Source organism: Pleuronectes platessa, chromosome 13 (assembly GCF_947347685.1).
Source record: "Pleuronectes platessa chromosome 13, fPlePla1.1, whole genome shotgun sequence".
NCBI lineage: Eukaryota > Metazoa > Chordata > Actinopteri > Pleuronectiformes > Pleuronectidae > Pleuronectes > Pleuronectes platessa.
This window is the reverse complement of record NC_070638.1, coordinates 17584048-17601529: the sequence shown is the minus strand read 5'-3', so window position 1 is coordinate 17601529 and position 17482 is coordinate 17584048. Positions and strand designations below refer to the sequence as shown.

General features: G+C 42.0%; 1 protein-coding gene across 1 annotated transcript in view; it reads right to left on the bottom strand.

Moving 5' to 3' along the window:
• The window catches only part of LOC128455212 (vertebrate ancient opsin-like), a 60568-nt gene extending 45356 nt beyond the window's left edge, over nucleotides 1-15212 (bottom strand). The window contains exons 1-2 of the mRNA XM_053438896.1: nucleotides 14837-15212; nucleotides 7772-8100 (exon numbers count right to left, since the gene is read on the bottom strand). Of these exons, the coding sequence (XP_053294871.1) occupies nucleotides 7772-8100; nucleotides 14837-15212 (705 nt within the window). The remainder of the gene's footprint in view (nucleotides 1-7771; nucleotides 8101-14836) is intronic.
• Between the last annotated feature and the right edge of the window lie 2270 nt (nucleotides 15213-17482).

Here is a 17482-nt window from a genome sequence, read left to right as displayed (position 1 = left end):
CTACGAATCTGCGATGGGCGAGGCAGACATGCATTCCAGCAAGTTGAAAATATTTCAACTTGAGCAAAGACTTGTGTCGTGAAAGGTTACCAGCTTAGAGATTTTCCAGACGAACCCAGAATCAGAAATTGAGAACAATGTTACTTGCACTCCGAGGGAACCAAAAGCTTTACGAAGATAATTCTGCACAGACACGACAAAAATGTACAGGACTTGAAGAAATGTCATTAAAAACAGAAGCATTAGCTGCCTTCCTTTGAAAGGCCATTAATTTTCAACTTCTACAATGGCCTCCGAATTTTTTTTTCCGTTATTGTCCCTGTTTTGCTGTTAGTACTTCTCTGACTTTTCATCATCTTTACACAATCTGCAGATTATCCCGTATGTTCATCAAATGTTTTGAAAGAAATTTCTTTTCCCTGAGGTGTTTTGTCTAAAAACTAATTAAATATGGTGCATAATGGAAAACAATGATGAAAAAATGAACAGGAAATCCTCCCAATTAAGGAAAGCTGGAAATAAAGAATGTTTTGCAAGGTTGCTTGTATTATGTTGTAGACATGTGAAAAATGCTGGTTGCGTCAGAGCCACTTTTCCATAAAACAAGTGGCTCCTTTGGTTCTGTTGTGAAACATAATCGGAGCTCGCAAAATTAGCAAGTGGCCACAGGTGGGAAGAACTGTAAAAGGGGGATAGAGCACAATTAGGTTGTTTTGTTCAGTGCATAGCAAGGGTCAGGTTAACATTAATATAGCGGATGCCTCTCTCTATAGGACAGGGTCATTCTCCTCCTCACTCACTTCTCCCCTTTCATCTCTTTACCTCCCTCACTTCCTCTCGTTATCTTCATCTTCCTCCACTCTCCCTCTCTCCCTCTGCCACGAGAAATATCGTGGCACTTGAGAGTATTGCTCGATCTCCACAGGGACACATGAGTCACGTAATGAGTTCAGACCAAGAGTGAGGTTGTTGAGACAAAGGGAGGAACTGCTGGTTGTCTAACCAAAGACTCAATCTGTCTGTGTGCGTGCGTGTGCATATTTTATCCTCTTTGTTTGGGTTTTCAAGTGTCATGGACAATGTCTCCAGGTTGAGGCATCAATTTTTCTTCCTTGTTTTTTTGATGACATCTATGTTGCTAATAGAAACTGAAGGACAGATCTATTGGGTTTTGGATCAGGACAGATACTGTAGTGGCTTTGAGGAACTTGGATGGGTTAATACATTTTAATCATCTGAGCCGGAGCTCATCACTTCAACCATTTAGCTGTGTCTACACTATCCTCCAGGTACAGAGAAATTAAGTTGTCGTTCCCCACATCCAAATCTGTGTCCGATCTTTATCTTGTAATATTACAGCAGACATCAAATTGCTGATGTGTCCCATGATATGTTTACCTTATCTTTAGCATTTAGTTATTTTGGTGACCTGCAGCACATCAGAGTGGGACGAATGGTACGCTACATTTTCAGGTTTATAGGATAAAGGTAAATTTGCATCATCTGCCAGTTGAGTGGCCCACAGTACAGAGTGGATCCATGTGGAGCATCTTCTGTCACTTGAGACAGTGATGCGGGATCAGCGATGTTCGATCCTTTGAGGAATAGGTAATGTGCAATATGTTAAGATGTGAATTCGCACTCTGATGTGCAGCAGAGCAGTTTGTAATTGCTGTCAGAATGCATGAAGGTGCGTATATGTCTCAATTTATATTCAAGCCTCATGTCTTAGTGGAGTCTGGCACTGCATATATTACATCGATACATGGAAGTACAGTTGTCATGATACCAAAATTGCAGTCCTCAATATGATTCCATACTCTATACCACGATAAATTATGTTATATTGAGTGCTATTGTTCACTTAATACTTTTCTTTAAAGCAATACACATTTATTTAAAAAACGTGGCCCATATGAAAAGGAAGGGAAAATTGATAACGCTTTGTACTATTGGCTAGACAAAACAAGCATAGTGAGGGTGTCACGTTCGACTCTGTTAGTCAGATGTCTTAATCATCAGATTAATCCATAATGAAAATGATCATTGAGTGCAGTCCACCTCAACAACCCTTTAATGCCTGACTAATATTAGTTTGATGATATGATAGTAAAACTGTCAAGGAGGCATTTATCTTGTAATGCTTTAGATTCATTTTCCTGACTATGCTTGCAGTGATGTATTTACATTTACTTCCAAACATAGTATTTTTTACAGTGTGGCAGATCTATTGGTCCTTCTTCTGCCTCCCTCCTGATTCTGAGAATAGATCGGCTTCTGTGCTTTTCAATACTATCAAAAGTGAAGTTAACAAATTGTATCATTTCCAACATGTAGTGTTAAAATGTTGATACTTTTGACAACCCTAAATAAAGGCATGTTTTTTGATTTTTTGAATTAATTTAACCACTAACAACAACAAAAACCAGCACAAATCCGTACTGCAGATTCTGCTCGTGCCCTGGTAACAACATGTCAGAGTCCTGGTGCAGAAAGCTCCACAATTCAAAGGGACGGTGAAAGAAGACAAAGAACATCGACGACTGCACCACAACATGTTCAGTACCTTCAAGTCACCATGCTCTGCAGAGGGTTAGATAATGTGACATATTGTGAACCAGCAGACAACACAACAGTTGCTTCACTGTTAATTAACCAGACATTGTGTAGCACCAGCAGCCTACACAAGGTTTGCTGCTTAGGATAAAAATAGTATGCCATCAGTCACAGTTGGTGAGTCCAGTTTTTATTATTTGTTGAAGTACCCACAATATGGCCGACAGTGTCCATGTCTGACACCAGGAATATTTTTTAGAAAAAGATTCTTTGTCTAATTAAAAAATGCTTAAAATCAGCCTGTGCAGCTTTAATGTGGACAAAAGTCACAATAACAACATCCAGTGGGAAATAAAATCAAGACAGAGCCTTGGACTTTGTAAATATTTAAAGTAGCTGCAGTATCAGGTACATTAGGATTCATGTGTGGATGTTTTGCTTTGTTCTGGTTTCTGTGGCGTTTGAATTAATGTGTGAAGTTTTAGGGTCAACGAGCCCATCGGCTAGAGGCAGCGAAAGAGGGAAAGAAACAAGTTTATTTAAGGCAAAAGTGAGTGTTGCATCCACACAGTAATAGATTGTGCAAACTGAATATATAGGAAGCGTATACATCTTTGGATTCTATTGTATGGTCTTGTTTTGCTTATTCTTTATGCAAATTACATGAACTGACGAATAGAAAGGAAGGCATCTTTAAATTGTGTTTAATTCGGTTTCTGTTGAGATCTCCTAAAACACAATCTACAGCAGTTATGTATTAAACTTAACTATGTATGGTGAGTATAAGTGGTTAGATAAATGTAGTGGTAAATGGACTGTATTTATATTTATATATTATATACATTCTAGTCTTAATGAGAGAACAAGACGACCTCAACAGCTTCTCTTAACAACCTCTTAAAGTGTTTTAAAGAAAAAGCCAAATTCACACACAGCGCTGTACTATACACAATGCTTTTTCTATCACACATCAGCACAGCCATTGGGGGGGTTCAGAGCCCGGCAATGGAAACGTTGGCATGTGGAGCCTGGAATTGAACAACGGACCTTCTGATTTGAGGACAACCCACTCTATCTAAGCCATGGACGCTGTTGTTTTTGGTAATGATTTACTTATTTTATAGACTAAATTACTGGATGTTTTTTCTAGTACCTGCTCACAGATGGATTCTGGGTAAGAATTATTTTGGCATGTTGAAAGGTGGTACAGGCTTATTTTAAGTAACTCAAACACATGCAACTGTATGAGAACGATATCTTGACACACTTCAAGTGATTTCCTGTTAAAACTTCCCTGAGAGCGAGCAATAAAAAGAGAGGAGAACATTGACAGATAATACAAAGCATGCACGAGCAAGCATAGATGATGTGTTTCTGTCCATTTCCTGTCTTGAAATCCTCTCAGCCAGCTATTGATGGATGCATGATTAAACTGAAAAAGGAGGTTAATCTTCACCTCATGGAAACAGTTTTGAGCTGAAGTAGGCCAACAATTTCATCGAAAGCTGTGTCAAAATACTCAACTTCATCTCTCTGCCTCTGATATTTGGTTTCACTTTGAGATGGGATCAGGCAAATGCACACCGCCTCGGATCAAACCCCGCGTGGACCGCTCCACTGATCGTCACATTATGAGATAGGGGAGCCGACTCTTTTAACTTTTAGTCGACAAGTTGCTGACATACTTTTATCTTTTCCCACCGTGGATTTCCAAGGTGAACTGACTTTACTAATGAACAATAGCAAGTACTCGCCATCAGTGGGAGAGGAACAACCCCGAGCAGCACAGAGAGCCATTAGATAAAGCTGATAAAGGCTACCTGTACCCTCTGCACCATTGTAAATGGGGGTCTTATTCCTCAATGTGTTTTCCGAGGCTTAAGTAAATAATCAACAATAAAGAATGGTCATGTAATTCTGCAAAAAGAGCAACCAAAGGACAAAAAGAGGGGACAAAGAAGCGGAAGCTGACGGATAATAGATAAATCAGAGCATTTGGAAGGAAGAGATAGAGAAGCAGGAAAAGACAAAGAGAGAAAACACTGAGAAACACAAAGAGCTGTTTGTGTTTTCTGATGAGGCGGGACTACAAATAAAGGGGCAAAATAAAAAGAACGAAGTGAAAGAAACTGATGCCAAACCACAGATGGAGAGGAAGAAAACTGTGCACAACAAAACGGAAAGAAAGGAGGCCGGGATTATTCTATTAGATTAATTGTTACCTATCTTTGCTCACAGTTGTGTCTGTGTCACACAACAAGCTGCTGAGGGAAGACAGAGCACATGCAAACACACAGATACACACTCATACACATGTTTATACAGCTATCTTGGTGAGGACACTCATTGGCATAATGCATTCCCTAGCCCCTCAACCCTTACTCTAACCATCCTGACTAAATGCCTATCCCTAACCCTTAACCTAACCTTTACCTTATTCTAACCCTAAAACCAACTATTAGGGGGGGGGGGGGCGCACAAAGTGAGGACCTCACTTTGTCATCTGTCTGAGAGGACATGATGCTCGCAATCCAAATTACTCTGTAATCCTGGAATCACTATGTCACTATGGAACAGTGTGCCTAATACTGCACATGTGGCCGGATGTTGCAAACTAGGCTCATCTCCTACTCACAAGGTTTATATTCTCCTCCGCTGTTCTGCTCGCATTCAAATTCACCTTGTCTTTACCTATGTATCCTCACTGTTGGGGTTTATTATTTTCTGAAGGGTCAGCTATAGGGTTGGGAACTGCAATGGGACGTACACTCGGGGGCTTTGTTTTAGGATCCTGTGTGCAGTCTGTTGGGGTTTAATAAATGAGGTTTCCCATAAAGTTGTCATCCTTCAAATTATAAGCACCATAACAAATATATTAAAGAAAGAACAGCTGAACTTAAAGATTCAAGCCTCCTACATTTGTCACCACATCCCGCATCAGGGATAGATGTGGTCAGAGAGTGTTAAGTTACTCTTTAAAGGTTCAGTGTATAGAATTAAGTGACATCTAGTGCTGGAGTTGAATACCCCTTCCTCTCCATTCCCCTTCCAAACATGAAAGAGAACCTGTGGCAGCCTTTAGTTTTCTAAAACTCAATTGGTGTTTAGTTTGTCCAGTCTGGGCTACTTTATTTAACATGGTGGTCTCCGTAGAGAGGACTCCCCCACCCCCCGATTTAAATATAAAGCGCCCTTTTTAGTGTAAAGAAGGCAACAATTTGTACAATGTGGATGAAATACAAAAGTTTAACCATCACTAGGATTATTTTAAATTCAGTCTCTGCCAATAGATCCTTCACCTGAATCTTACACACTGAACCTTTGAGGGAGATTTTCTGTTAATTGAGTCCTGGAAGAATCAAATCATTTATAACTGGACAAAGGCTCTGACCAGTCACAGCTAAATTCCTCTAACTCTGCTCCCATAAATACTGGCTGCGACCCTTTCTTGATTTGAAGCCAGTGCATTTAACTGTTCTGTGGGGTGCCCCATAAAGACCCAGCGATTCACTTTATGGACTTGCATTGACAGCAGCATGGTCATTTTAGTTGGATACAACTAGAGTTAGGGGAAACTGTAATTAGCTCTGCAATGTAATGGCTGCTGGGATGGATGGATGTCAAATAAAGCCAGATAATTAAGCCTCAGAGTCACAGCTGCACGATGCGTCTTCATGAAACACCTGCAGGCTTTAGTTCACTGGTTCACAACTTTGTGTGAGAAGTGGAAGTAGAGTTCTTGCTTGTTAAGTTTATTTACTTTACAACAAAAACAGAGACTTTTCACGTTCATGATATTAAATCTTTGAGTTGTAATTCACTATATAACACTTCTCTCATCAGCTGTCAATCATATTAAAACATTTCATAACCCAGTACACATTGCAACTGTCTATGACTCTACATTTCAGGAGTCAATATAAGGGTTCTGACAGATTTTTTTTATTTGGGTTATTTCATTTGCAGTAATATCCAGCATCTAGAAACTTCGGTTGAATTATGTTCGATATCATTGTTGTTGCTTGTGTTCTTACTTTGATTTGTGTTGGTCTGCAGATAATGTGCAATATCGCCACAGTGAGATTCCCAACTTCTGCTGAATCAGTTACGATCGCCATCCTGTGAGCTTTATGTGTTATTGTATTGTCTTAAGATATATTGGATGACTGTGTACTAGCAAGTTCACTTATGCTTCCAGCAGATAAATCAGTGCTTTTATATGTACTTGTACCCTGATGAATTTAAGTATAAGGGCGCTTTCAAACCTACCTTGTTTGGTCCGGACCTGCTGTATTTCCAGTTTAGTCTGAACCAAAATAACAACTGTGAATGTTGCCTCGAACTATGGTGCAGATACACTGATTCAAATTGAATACGACTGGATCAAACTGAACCATGGCTCTGATCATATGCAGTGTGAAAATACTTATTCTGGATAGCTCGGGTTTTCGAGACCGATCGCAGGAAGTTAAGGCAGCATTAAACAATTAAAGATGAAAACGAAGTGGAAGCACTTTGTAGGACTGCTTGAAGTCTTTACCTTTAACGATATAATGTTTGGATGACAAAGAGCGTCATTTTGCTGGTAGCAACAACATAATGATATTAGATTGGCAATGAAATTAACCAAGTGAAACTGTTCACTCATTTCCTCCATTGAAATGGAAAGACTACTTTTTTTCTATTAGCCAGAAGACATGAACCTTGGTTCGTAACATGATCCAGACTTTTATTCTGGCTTTCTCTTGTTCTCCAGCAACTTCCTAAAGAAAAAGCAGTCTCTTTAGCTGCTCGCTGCTCCACAATACTCAGAAGCCTTCTGGTGTCAGTGTTTTTCAGATTTTTATCCATATAAACAAAGAATTTTGAGACATTTAAGATGGTGTTATTTCCTTTAACATTGGCTCATAGTTCACACTGTGTGCACCTCTTCTAGGGTGGAATTGTTCCTGTCAAAAATCATCCATCTTACTGCGGTAAAGTTTTCAAAAGTTTCCTCCAAACAAGAATCTACAGTATATTCTCGGTCAATAGTTCTAACTTGTCAGAATATAATGATGAGCTGCTGCCATAATTCATTATTCTATCCCCTGAAGTAGGTTTATGAGAAATGTGGTTTCAGTTTTGAAAATCCCAAAGACCCCAGATGCATCTAGTGTCGAGGGTGGACCCAGATTTCCTTGTGCTTTAGTAGAAGTCTTCCCCATTGACTTACTTGTCTGATGACGCACAGCAGCTTCCCATAGCAGAAGACGATCACCATGAAAGGTATGATGAGGCAGAATACAAACAGGCAGATGATGTAAGAGATGTTATTCGCTGTTTTGGCCTTCCAGTCAACAGAGCAGGTGGTCCCGGGACCTTCAGGGCCGTATTTGCTCCAACCTAGCAGTGGCGGCACGGTCCAGATGAGGGAGTAGACCCAGGACAGGGTGATGCCCAGTGAGATCTTCTGGTAGTTGGAGGAGTCCGCCTCGGTTGGGACCATCATGGTGCTGTAGCGCTCATAGGAGAGGATGGCCAGGGAGATGAGGGACACGATACCTACAGCACAAAAAAGACAGGGGACACATATAGAATAAGAACACATAAGAATGGTAGATCCAGCATTTAACAGTTAATTGGGTACATAAGCAGAATATAACACTGTAGACATCTTACAGGTTTGTTTTACCCTGGCTGCTGTACATCACATTTAATGAGGCCATCAAATACAGTCTAAATGCAGTCGGTCAAAATATGTGCATATAAGATGAACATGCACAGTCACCGTGATATAAAACCTCACAGCTCTCTCTGAAATCAAAAGTAGGGCTAAAAAGGACCTCTGTGGTTTATGGTTTCAAAGAGAGTCCGGTTATAATTTCAAAGAATAATTGCCCCTGTGAAATGGGCAGAGTTATACAACTATAGCAAATGTGATTATATTGTATTTCAATTCTTGAGCTTCCTGCAGCAGATCCGCAATGCTGTAAATCTCAAACAGCACCAGTACCTGTAGTGTGTCTGCTCAGTGAACACACACACACACACACACACTCACTAACTTGATATCTCAATGTCTTACTGTTTCTGGGTTTTTCAGAGGCAGAGCAGCAGGAGCCTACAGCTCGGTGCTCACACTGACCCCTCAGCCTATTGTTGAGAAGCTGATGTGATCCACAGGGCTGTCCTTCATGCTCATTGATTTTCAGTGGCAGCGAAGTGGAGCTAAACTGAGTGTTCCTTTCAGGAAGTGATCCAGACCTTTATTTAAGGTGCCAAAGCCGCAAACACGCAACACAATCAATGAAGAAAGGTAAAAAATGAGTAGGGGGAAAAAGTTCGAAAAATAAGGCAGTAGAACAAGTTCAAAAACGTTTAGCTCCGTGAATGTATTTGTTTAGGTGCATATTGTGCACACACATCCACCATACTGCACTGCCTGCAGAGTCTCTATTGTACAGTGTGTTGTCTGTTGCCCCCAGATATTGCAATCATGCTGCGTATTCTGCATAGTATGCTTAACTCCGGGCTTTTATTAGCTCTGTTACTGCAATATTACAAAGTAAACAAAGTTTTACAACAACCTACTTGTGTTTCTGTTTGATGTGGGTTTACTGACTCATAAGAACCGACCCCAAACACGCAATGTCTCCCATCTCTTTTGACAAAGGGCTCTTTCATCCCAGCTCATCACTACTCGATCTCATCCAGCGTGTCATTTCTCTCTTCTGTTCTCACTGCAGTTTGAAAAGAAACAGCAGAAGAACTTTCTCTTTCTCACAACAGGTGTCCTCTTCGTGATAGTGTTAATAGCTGGCAACCAATTACATCTCGCTAGAGGTAGCCATTACTCCAGTATTCTTTGGAGCAAAAACTAAAAGTAACTAAAAGACTCTAACCCCTTAGAAATTGTGATTATTTCAGAGTCAAAAGTGTCTTATTTTGGCTATTTATTTAATGTTCTTGTGGCTGGTCGTGACTTTGCCAAGAGCTGCAGCCAACATTGTGTTGACGAGACAAAGGGCTATAATATGCCATCTGAGCAGTGCTGCTTCTTCAGGGGAGACGGACTCTACAGTGACTCGCTATCTGAAAGGCTAGCCAGTTAGCATCCTGACTTGCTAGGAGCAAAAAAGTGATAGAAACTGAATCAAAACAAGAACGACCATTGGTGTTACTTTCCTTCACTGGAGACAATTAATAGAATTACCAGTCGTTGGTGAAAACTTGAAACTAGCGATTAAGACCATAACCTCTTAATGAAAATGTGTATTAACGTTATAAATCAAGCAAGTCATTTCCTCATAGACTTCAATATACAAGTTTCAGGCACCTAAGAATTGTTTTAACTTTCTGAACGTGGAGTCTACCTCTCTTTTCTATGTAGTCTGTGGTCCACATCCAGCTCTGAATGAGAAGCCAAATCAATTCACACTCTCTCAGATTTGCCAAGGCAATTCTCCACCATGACATAAATGCAGGGGAATAAAACTTGAATATTGGCTGTCATCATGTTTCTGAAACCTTTGAAAGCAGGCTTTTCGAATCTGCTGTAGTTGATTATGATTTATCCCTTTCAGAAACTACATATTGCCGATCCCATCACATTCCCCTTGCTTTATTTTTTGGTTACAAAGTGTATATGACTGACAAGGAAATCTTTATTTAAGCCCATGTAATGAAATCATGAAAGACCCCCACAGAACTCTAGATGTAACTTCATGCCAAGTGAAATCATAAAATTCCTCTTCATCCATCCACTCTTCTTCAGGCAGGATCAAAGGGAATTTAATATTCCCAAAATGAAAGATCTTATGATCTAATAATGTCTGAAATCAAGAAAAAGGAGCATTTTTGTTCATTGTCTGTGCAGCTCCCTGTCTTCCTCCGTCTTATGTATCTTTTAGAAAGTATCTGGCTCCGCAGCACTTGTCTGATAAGGAACATCCAGGAAAAGGCGGTTTGAATGAAAAACACAGGCACAAATAAAGCTTTGCTTGTCTGACAAATCTCATCGCTGTGTGTTTTTCCTCGGCCATCAAGGGTGTAGGGGAAGTACTGGGATCCTGATACGTTTCAAAGAAAAGAGAAGTCTTTTATTTGGAGGAAAAATGTCTTGCTAACATTACGGATGAGGGCTTCAGCTAGCAGGTGAAGAGATGATTGTTCCCATTAATGCACAACTCAAACCAGACATGCTCCCACCAAATATATTTGGTCTCTGCTTTGAAAACCCTTTACTTTACTATTTTTTACGCCAGCTCATTAGATGGCTCACTATCTTTGACCTTTATGGTGCACTAGCGTTGTTCTGCTCTCTTTCTCCCTGCTGAGACTTTTTTTCTTACCATCGTACCAAATTAAAATCACTCTGCCAGGTGCTGCTGGTGCCTGCGTGATGCACATGTATATGCATTTCCTCTCCCCTGGACATCGTCATCTATATCTGTGCTCGGTTGCGTGCACAAGTGTGTGTGCATGCAGAAGGGCAATCTCACTTCAGTATGCAGCGAGTGGGCCCAGCAGTGCAAGGTTAATCCAGTGACTGTGTGCAGAGATCACTTGAGGCAGAAGGAGGCAGCCAGCAGTATGCGGGGACACGCAGACCTGGTGTCAAATAAAGACAGAAAAATACCTTCCCGCCTGTTCCCCCCCGAGAATAATGGAAGACAATAAAAGTTCCGTGAGAGAGGGAGAGTGAGAGGAGAACGCAAAAACGCAGTCAGGGCAGGTGAAGCAGTTAAATGGCGGTGGTTGAGGTTGATGGCAAAAGGAAAAACTGCAGGTTGTGAGTGTGTGGACATGTGTGCAATTTCCACAAATTGTTTTCGGTTTGTGCTCGAAGGCAAAGCGGGTAATTTTTTGTTGTTCAGTCGTTCATAAATCTAAGATGTTATGGATCGAAAGCAGGACACTGTGATCAAGAAGTAGTAATCAATGTGCAGAGGGAGTAGATATACCATGTCCTACGCCAGGCTAACAACATATTTTGTCACTGACAGGCATGCCCTCTAATTTGAAGGAGCATCGATCGTTCAGAGAAGTTTTACAGAGATTTGGTGAATACTGTGTCAAAGGCAGCCTTATTCATCTGAATTATAAATTTCACTTTTCCGTTCTCTGACCCTGCTCCACTCTTTCTTGCACTCTGTTTTTATGAGCCTATTGAGGAATTAATCATCCATAACCAATGGGCGCTCTAATGATGTCTGTAAGCCATCTCTCGTTCTCACATGAACACATAGTCTTCCTGCGATGTTGTAGCCGGCAGAAGCAAAAGTCCTGTCAGAGAGGTTTAAATAAATTGTCTCCTTGTGGATGTCACTGTTACACGACCTCAGAAAGCGCTTAAGATCAGAATATAACTCTAGTTAACTGGAGGATGGATACACTCAGTGTACATCCAGATACTGATAAACATGGGAGTCTCACTTTATTCTCTATAATCTGACTGATTTGAAGTGATCCTTTTTTGGATGCTGCCAACGTGCCCAAGAGGAACTGAAAGTAGTGCTGGAGAGCCTGTCATCGATTTTAAAAGTTTCACAAATTCAAGAAGCTGTTCAGGAAATAAACTCAGTGAAGTTAAGTAAACCGTAGTGTGGGAAGTTTTTAAGTAGCAGATCAAGACAGCGACACAGTGTCCTGGAGACAAAAGCTGTGATTGGAAAAGCCTGCTGGATTCGTCTGCTGCATGAATCTTAATCGGTGAGCCTATGTGTGTGTAAATCTTTAGTTCCATCCTCCGCTGCATGGATAGATTGAACAGCCAGGGGCTCGATGGGTCGCAGCTCCCCTGGGCTTTACCAAATAACACTTAAAGAGATACAATCGAAAAGAGACATGAGATGGCTTCGAAAGAGGACGAGAAGAGTTAGAGAGTTGTAAAACGACTTGATCTAACAGTACGGAATAGACTCAAATTGGCCATAAAGAGGCACATAATGAACACAAGAGATGTAAAATGACTCAAAGGACACAAAATGAGTACAAATGGACCACATCGGAAAACGCAAATCATTTACTACATACGCATTTTGAAATATTTAATTGTCCCAAGGCTTCATGTTTGGCTTTAGTGTTGCTGTGATTGCGGGTGGTCACAACCAGATGCTCCACATTGAAATGGAGCGTGCAGAAGTGAATGAGAGGAAACCTTTCCCGTACGATTTATGAGTACTTTTCTATAAACATCATCAGGGAGAAGTTATCGGCCGCTGACTGCAGAGTTGTTCTGCGTCCAGCATCCAATGTGCAGTCAATGTTCAGCTGGAAATCGAGCTGGAAGTCTGTTTTGGAAAAGCTGTAAATATTTAATCAGATGTTATTATTATGTTTAATCTTGTGAAAAATCGGTCGGGATATTTTTTTTTTATTTCCAGCAGTGACTGATGAACTCTAGGAAATCATATTCAGAGGAAGCTGAACATGAAATCCAGTGGCTATGATTAATTGATTGGGAGGGGGGGATGTTGCAGGAAACAAAGCAGCAATGTAATAAAAACATGATCCATTATTAAAATCTGATTGAAGGACTGACAGTTGTCTGTCATAGTTTGTACAAACAGAACTATTCTTGATGCAGTGAATTTTATATGAGATTAGTATAGATTGATTTTAGCCAAGTCAAGAACGATGATCAGTGGGAGCATGAACGGCCCTAGAAACCAACTAGTGTATTTCTAACCCTTCCATCCTTTTTCCCGTTTGAAATCAGTAAGTGCAACATATCCTTTGACGTGTGCACTTTGATTGGACGGCCAGAGAGAAGTATAGGACACACAGCTCAAAAGAGTTGAGTGTTTTCAAAAGCCAATACCTCAGACAAGCTCCTCTAAAGGTTGTGTGGAAGGCTTGAAAAGCTTTTAATGCAATTAGTGCGACTGGGGGTAAGAGGGCTTGTCCATTGAAGAACCTTAATTCGGGTGTCAGGCGGAGGACTTGGGACTTTGGTAGCATTCATTGTTTTTAATGCACAAATGAGTCAAATCCGGATTCAAACCATTTAATCACATTAGTACTGACGGACACACATGCTCGGGCTTGAAATTATTTGACCACTGTTATGCTAATCACAAACTCCTTATGAATCACCTTATTATAGCCCCCCTGGCCTTTGCACTAGGCTTGTTTTGGCTCTGCCCCCAGCCTGGCCCGAACCCAGGTGAGTGAGTGAGTGAGTGCTTTATCCTCAGGTGCGTCATTGCGCCCTATTTGCATCAATATCAGCAAAGGTAGACCTGCATCTGCTTTCTCATCGCTAATTTCCCATGGGTGACATTATTCCGCAACAAATGCTGCTGATGCATCCGTCACAGCCTGCTCCCGGACCGAGACCGTGCATGTGCCCACAGCGCACGGACCTGCTCCACTTGCTTAGGGCGCAATCAGTCGTGCATGGTAATGAGCGTTTAGCGGCCATTTAATAGGACTGCACGCTGTTTGTACGGTTGCGTGCAGCACCCAAATCACCAGCTTGACAATCGGGAGTGACATGTTTTCAGAGTCAGCAATGACGTTTGAAATTACATCTGCGAGGGGACGGCTGAGTCTCTGAATACCAGCACTCTGATACTGGGAAGATGCAAAGCGCATGCAGCTTTGGAAGTGTTACAACAGTCTGTCATGGAGCAGCCCCAGCTGGAGACTATAGGAACAGAGCCTCACCACGAACATCTACACTACACTGATTTTACAAACTCATTCATTGGGACGAACCATGCGCATCTGGACGTGCACGCATCTTCAGAGCCACGAGGACGTGCACCCATTATGAGTCTATATGCCTGAAACACTCTATCCCTGTTATCTTGCACAATATAACAGTCATTAGCATCTGTACTTTGACCAAGACCTCCCCTCTCTCCGCTGTACATGCAGGCTGCAGGATGGTCTCACCCAAAATTCACCAAATACCACTGAGAGAGTCTGAGACAAATCAACTGACCGAACCAGTTTGATGTTTTGAAAAAGATAACCAATCATCATGATTCGATACATCGGGGCTACACGGATTTTCAGCCTTTTCTATGAAAGTTGTGAGGACGCACCATGAGCACCACAACGGATCGTATAACAGCCAAATGTTTCTGTAATGTTTACAAATGGTCCATTTCAAACAATAAAGCTCAACTTCATTGAATGAAACAAGCGCAGTTCCGTAGGATCCACACAGAGGCTGCAGCGCACCATCTCTCACACCCGACACCGAAAACACAGTCTACAGAAGAGCCACAGACACACAACCAACACGTCCGTGTGAACATTTCCTCACACAATCCACATTTCCACTCACCAAAGAGCGAGTTGGCGAAGCCGTACCAGACGCATCCCCCTTCTCCTATGAGCCACCGTCCCTGCGTACTGGCCGCGAAGCTGAACGGAGTCCCCAGTACGCACACCAGCAGGTCGCTGATGGAAATGTTAATCAGGAGCAGGTTGATGGGCGAGCGCAGCATCTTGTAGCGGCAGAAGAGCACGAGCACCAGCAGGTTGTTCAGGAGTCCCAGAGTGCCGATGAAGCCCAGGCACACGGCCACGACCAAGTTCCCCGTCGGGGTGAGGGTGGTCCGGTACGAGCCGCCGCCCGGGTGCCCCTCCGCGGCTCCGGCGCACAGAGCGCTGTTGACTCCCGCGCAGCCGCCGCTCAGGCTCACGTTGGACACGATCATCGCAGTCCGGTGTCAACGGCGGTGGCACACTGGGCCACGGTGCACTGAACAGCGGCTAATAGGTCTTTAACATTTGCTTTCTTAGGTGTGTGTTTGGGGGGGGGGGGGGGGGAGAAGAATACAGATAAGCTGTCGTCCCAAGCCTGCAGCACTTGTTGCTTTTAACAGTTGACCAAGTAACGCCAGAGGTAGATGCGTGGCGGTAAATAGTTAGTTTGCTGATTGTCTAAACTTGTTGTCTCACTGCAGCGGGAGGGGGTGTTCTAAAGAATACAAAAAAAGAAAGTTTGGTTAGGCTTTGCTCCACCATGTGGTAGCCAATAACGCACACGCTCAAACTTGCCAGACACGCTCCTGCTTCTCACACAGACACCTTCCCCGGCGCTCAGTCCGTATTTAAATCACTGAAGCCCGCTCTCCAGCAGATGACATCTGGGCGGGGGGAGGAGGAGGGGGAGGAGGAGGAAGAGGAAGAAGAGGAGGAAGAGGAGGAGGTGAGAGACCAGCACGGAGGGGCAGACCAATGGAACCATAATCACAATGCGTCTCAAAGGAACCGGGATACAGCGCTGCAGAAGCTAAAGCTTGATTAACCAAGAAAAAAAAGTCCAGCTTAAAGTTCGAGCATGTATAATATGAATAATATGTCGGTCTCAACTCAACAGCTTGGATCGAGGTGTTGGGCATCACAGAGAGAAGGAAGCTCATTTAGTTAATTTACATGTCCACACAAGTCATTTGTATACATTTTGAGAGTGAGTGAGGTTTGGTCTCTATCAAATTCTTGATTATGGACACCTAGGAGATGGTTTTTCTTGATCATATTGACACGAAGTCCATTATATATACTGCTCCAACATCCAATAAGGGAGTATTGATGCATGGTGCTGTCCGTGGTGCTGAAACCAGTCTCCCAGGAGCAGTGGCTGCTCCACTTAACTGTTATTCTGGTCTGCCGTGCATCTTAATTACAGCTTTGAAATATATTGATATTTATTATTTATTGACCCTTCAGGTCATAGAATAAGGGTTATTGACACATGAGTCGCAGCCTACGTAGCTTTTGTATATTTACCCAAATTAAATACCATCTTAAGGATCTTCTGCAGAATTTTGAGTTGGGCAGAGGGAGATGAGCTATTGATTCCCGTCCAGATTTAGCCACTCCACAAGCTTTGGATGGGACGACAGTGAAGATGTCACTTTGGAGACACTTTGTTCCTCTTTGTTTATCAGAAATAAACTCAGAATGACACTGGGCAGATGTAAGTCACTTTGTCCTCATATAGGAAATCAATTTTAGTAGATGTCCAATGTTTTTTTTTTTTCATTTTCTGGTTCATTTGATTCCATCTGTGAATTGTTATCATAATTGTCTTCCCATCTGTCGTCACTGGAAATATACACTCCAGGGATGATAGGTTGAGGCTGGAATAATGAGGAGCAGTGAAATGCTAAAACGTGATGTGTGTCAGGCATCCCAAGGTGTCCACATATTCCACCACAGACCCAGAGAAGCTGCTAGGAGATATTTTTTTTTCATAAACCACAACCTGTGCTGCTAAACCTAGGTTTCATTCAGAGTCAGACAAGTATGATGTGCACCATACGAATACGCTGCAGAGCCAAGACTCTCTTTTGAATTACCTACTGCACATGGCTGACAGGTAAAAAGGTAACAAATCAAGAGACTTTTTTTGTATTTTGGGGAAATAAATAGCAAGTTTTTAATAGGCAAGTTGAAATTAGTATTTCCACTATGTACATTTTGCAGCAGCGACCCACCACTACAACATTATTACCTCCATTAGAATAAGGGCAGACAGTAGGATCAAATCAGGAGATAGTAGGACCCACCGTCCTTGAAGTTATTTTTGAGCCACAGTTCAGCTGCCACACACTCCACGAGACACGCACAACCCGGACATCAAGGGGGACCAGCAGGAAAAGGATTCATGATCTGACACCATCGATTAATAACTTATGTAGGTATTGTGTGTTAATTTGGCTGTCAGATTGCGTCTGAAGCAGCCACTGGTTAAAAATAATCTATCCAGTGTTTAGTTTATAAAGTTCACAGAGTAAGCAGAAGCAGTGAATACAAAGGTGCCTTAATGACCTCCTAGAGGAGCAGTTTGTGTCTGGCAGCAGGTAAAGCAGAAGTTACCATCTGTGAATGCATATGTTGCTGTCATACTTGTACAACACGGCACACACTGTGATCCACGGAAAATGGAAAATGTCAGCAGTTAGTTGGTAATTAAAAGCAA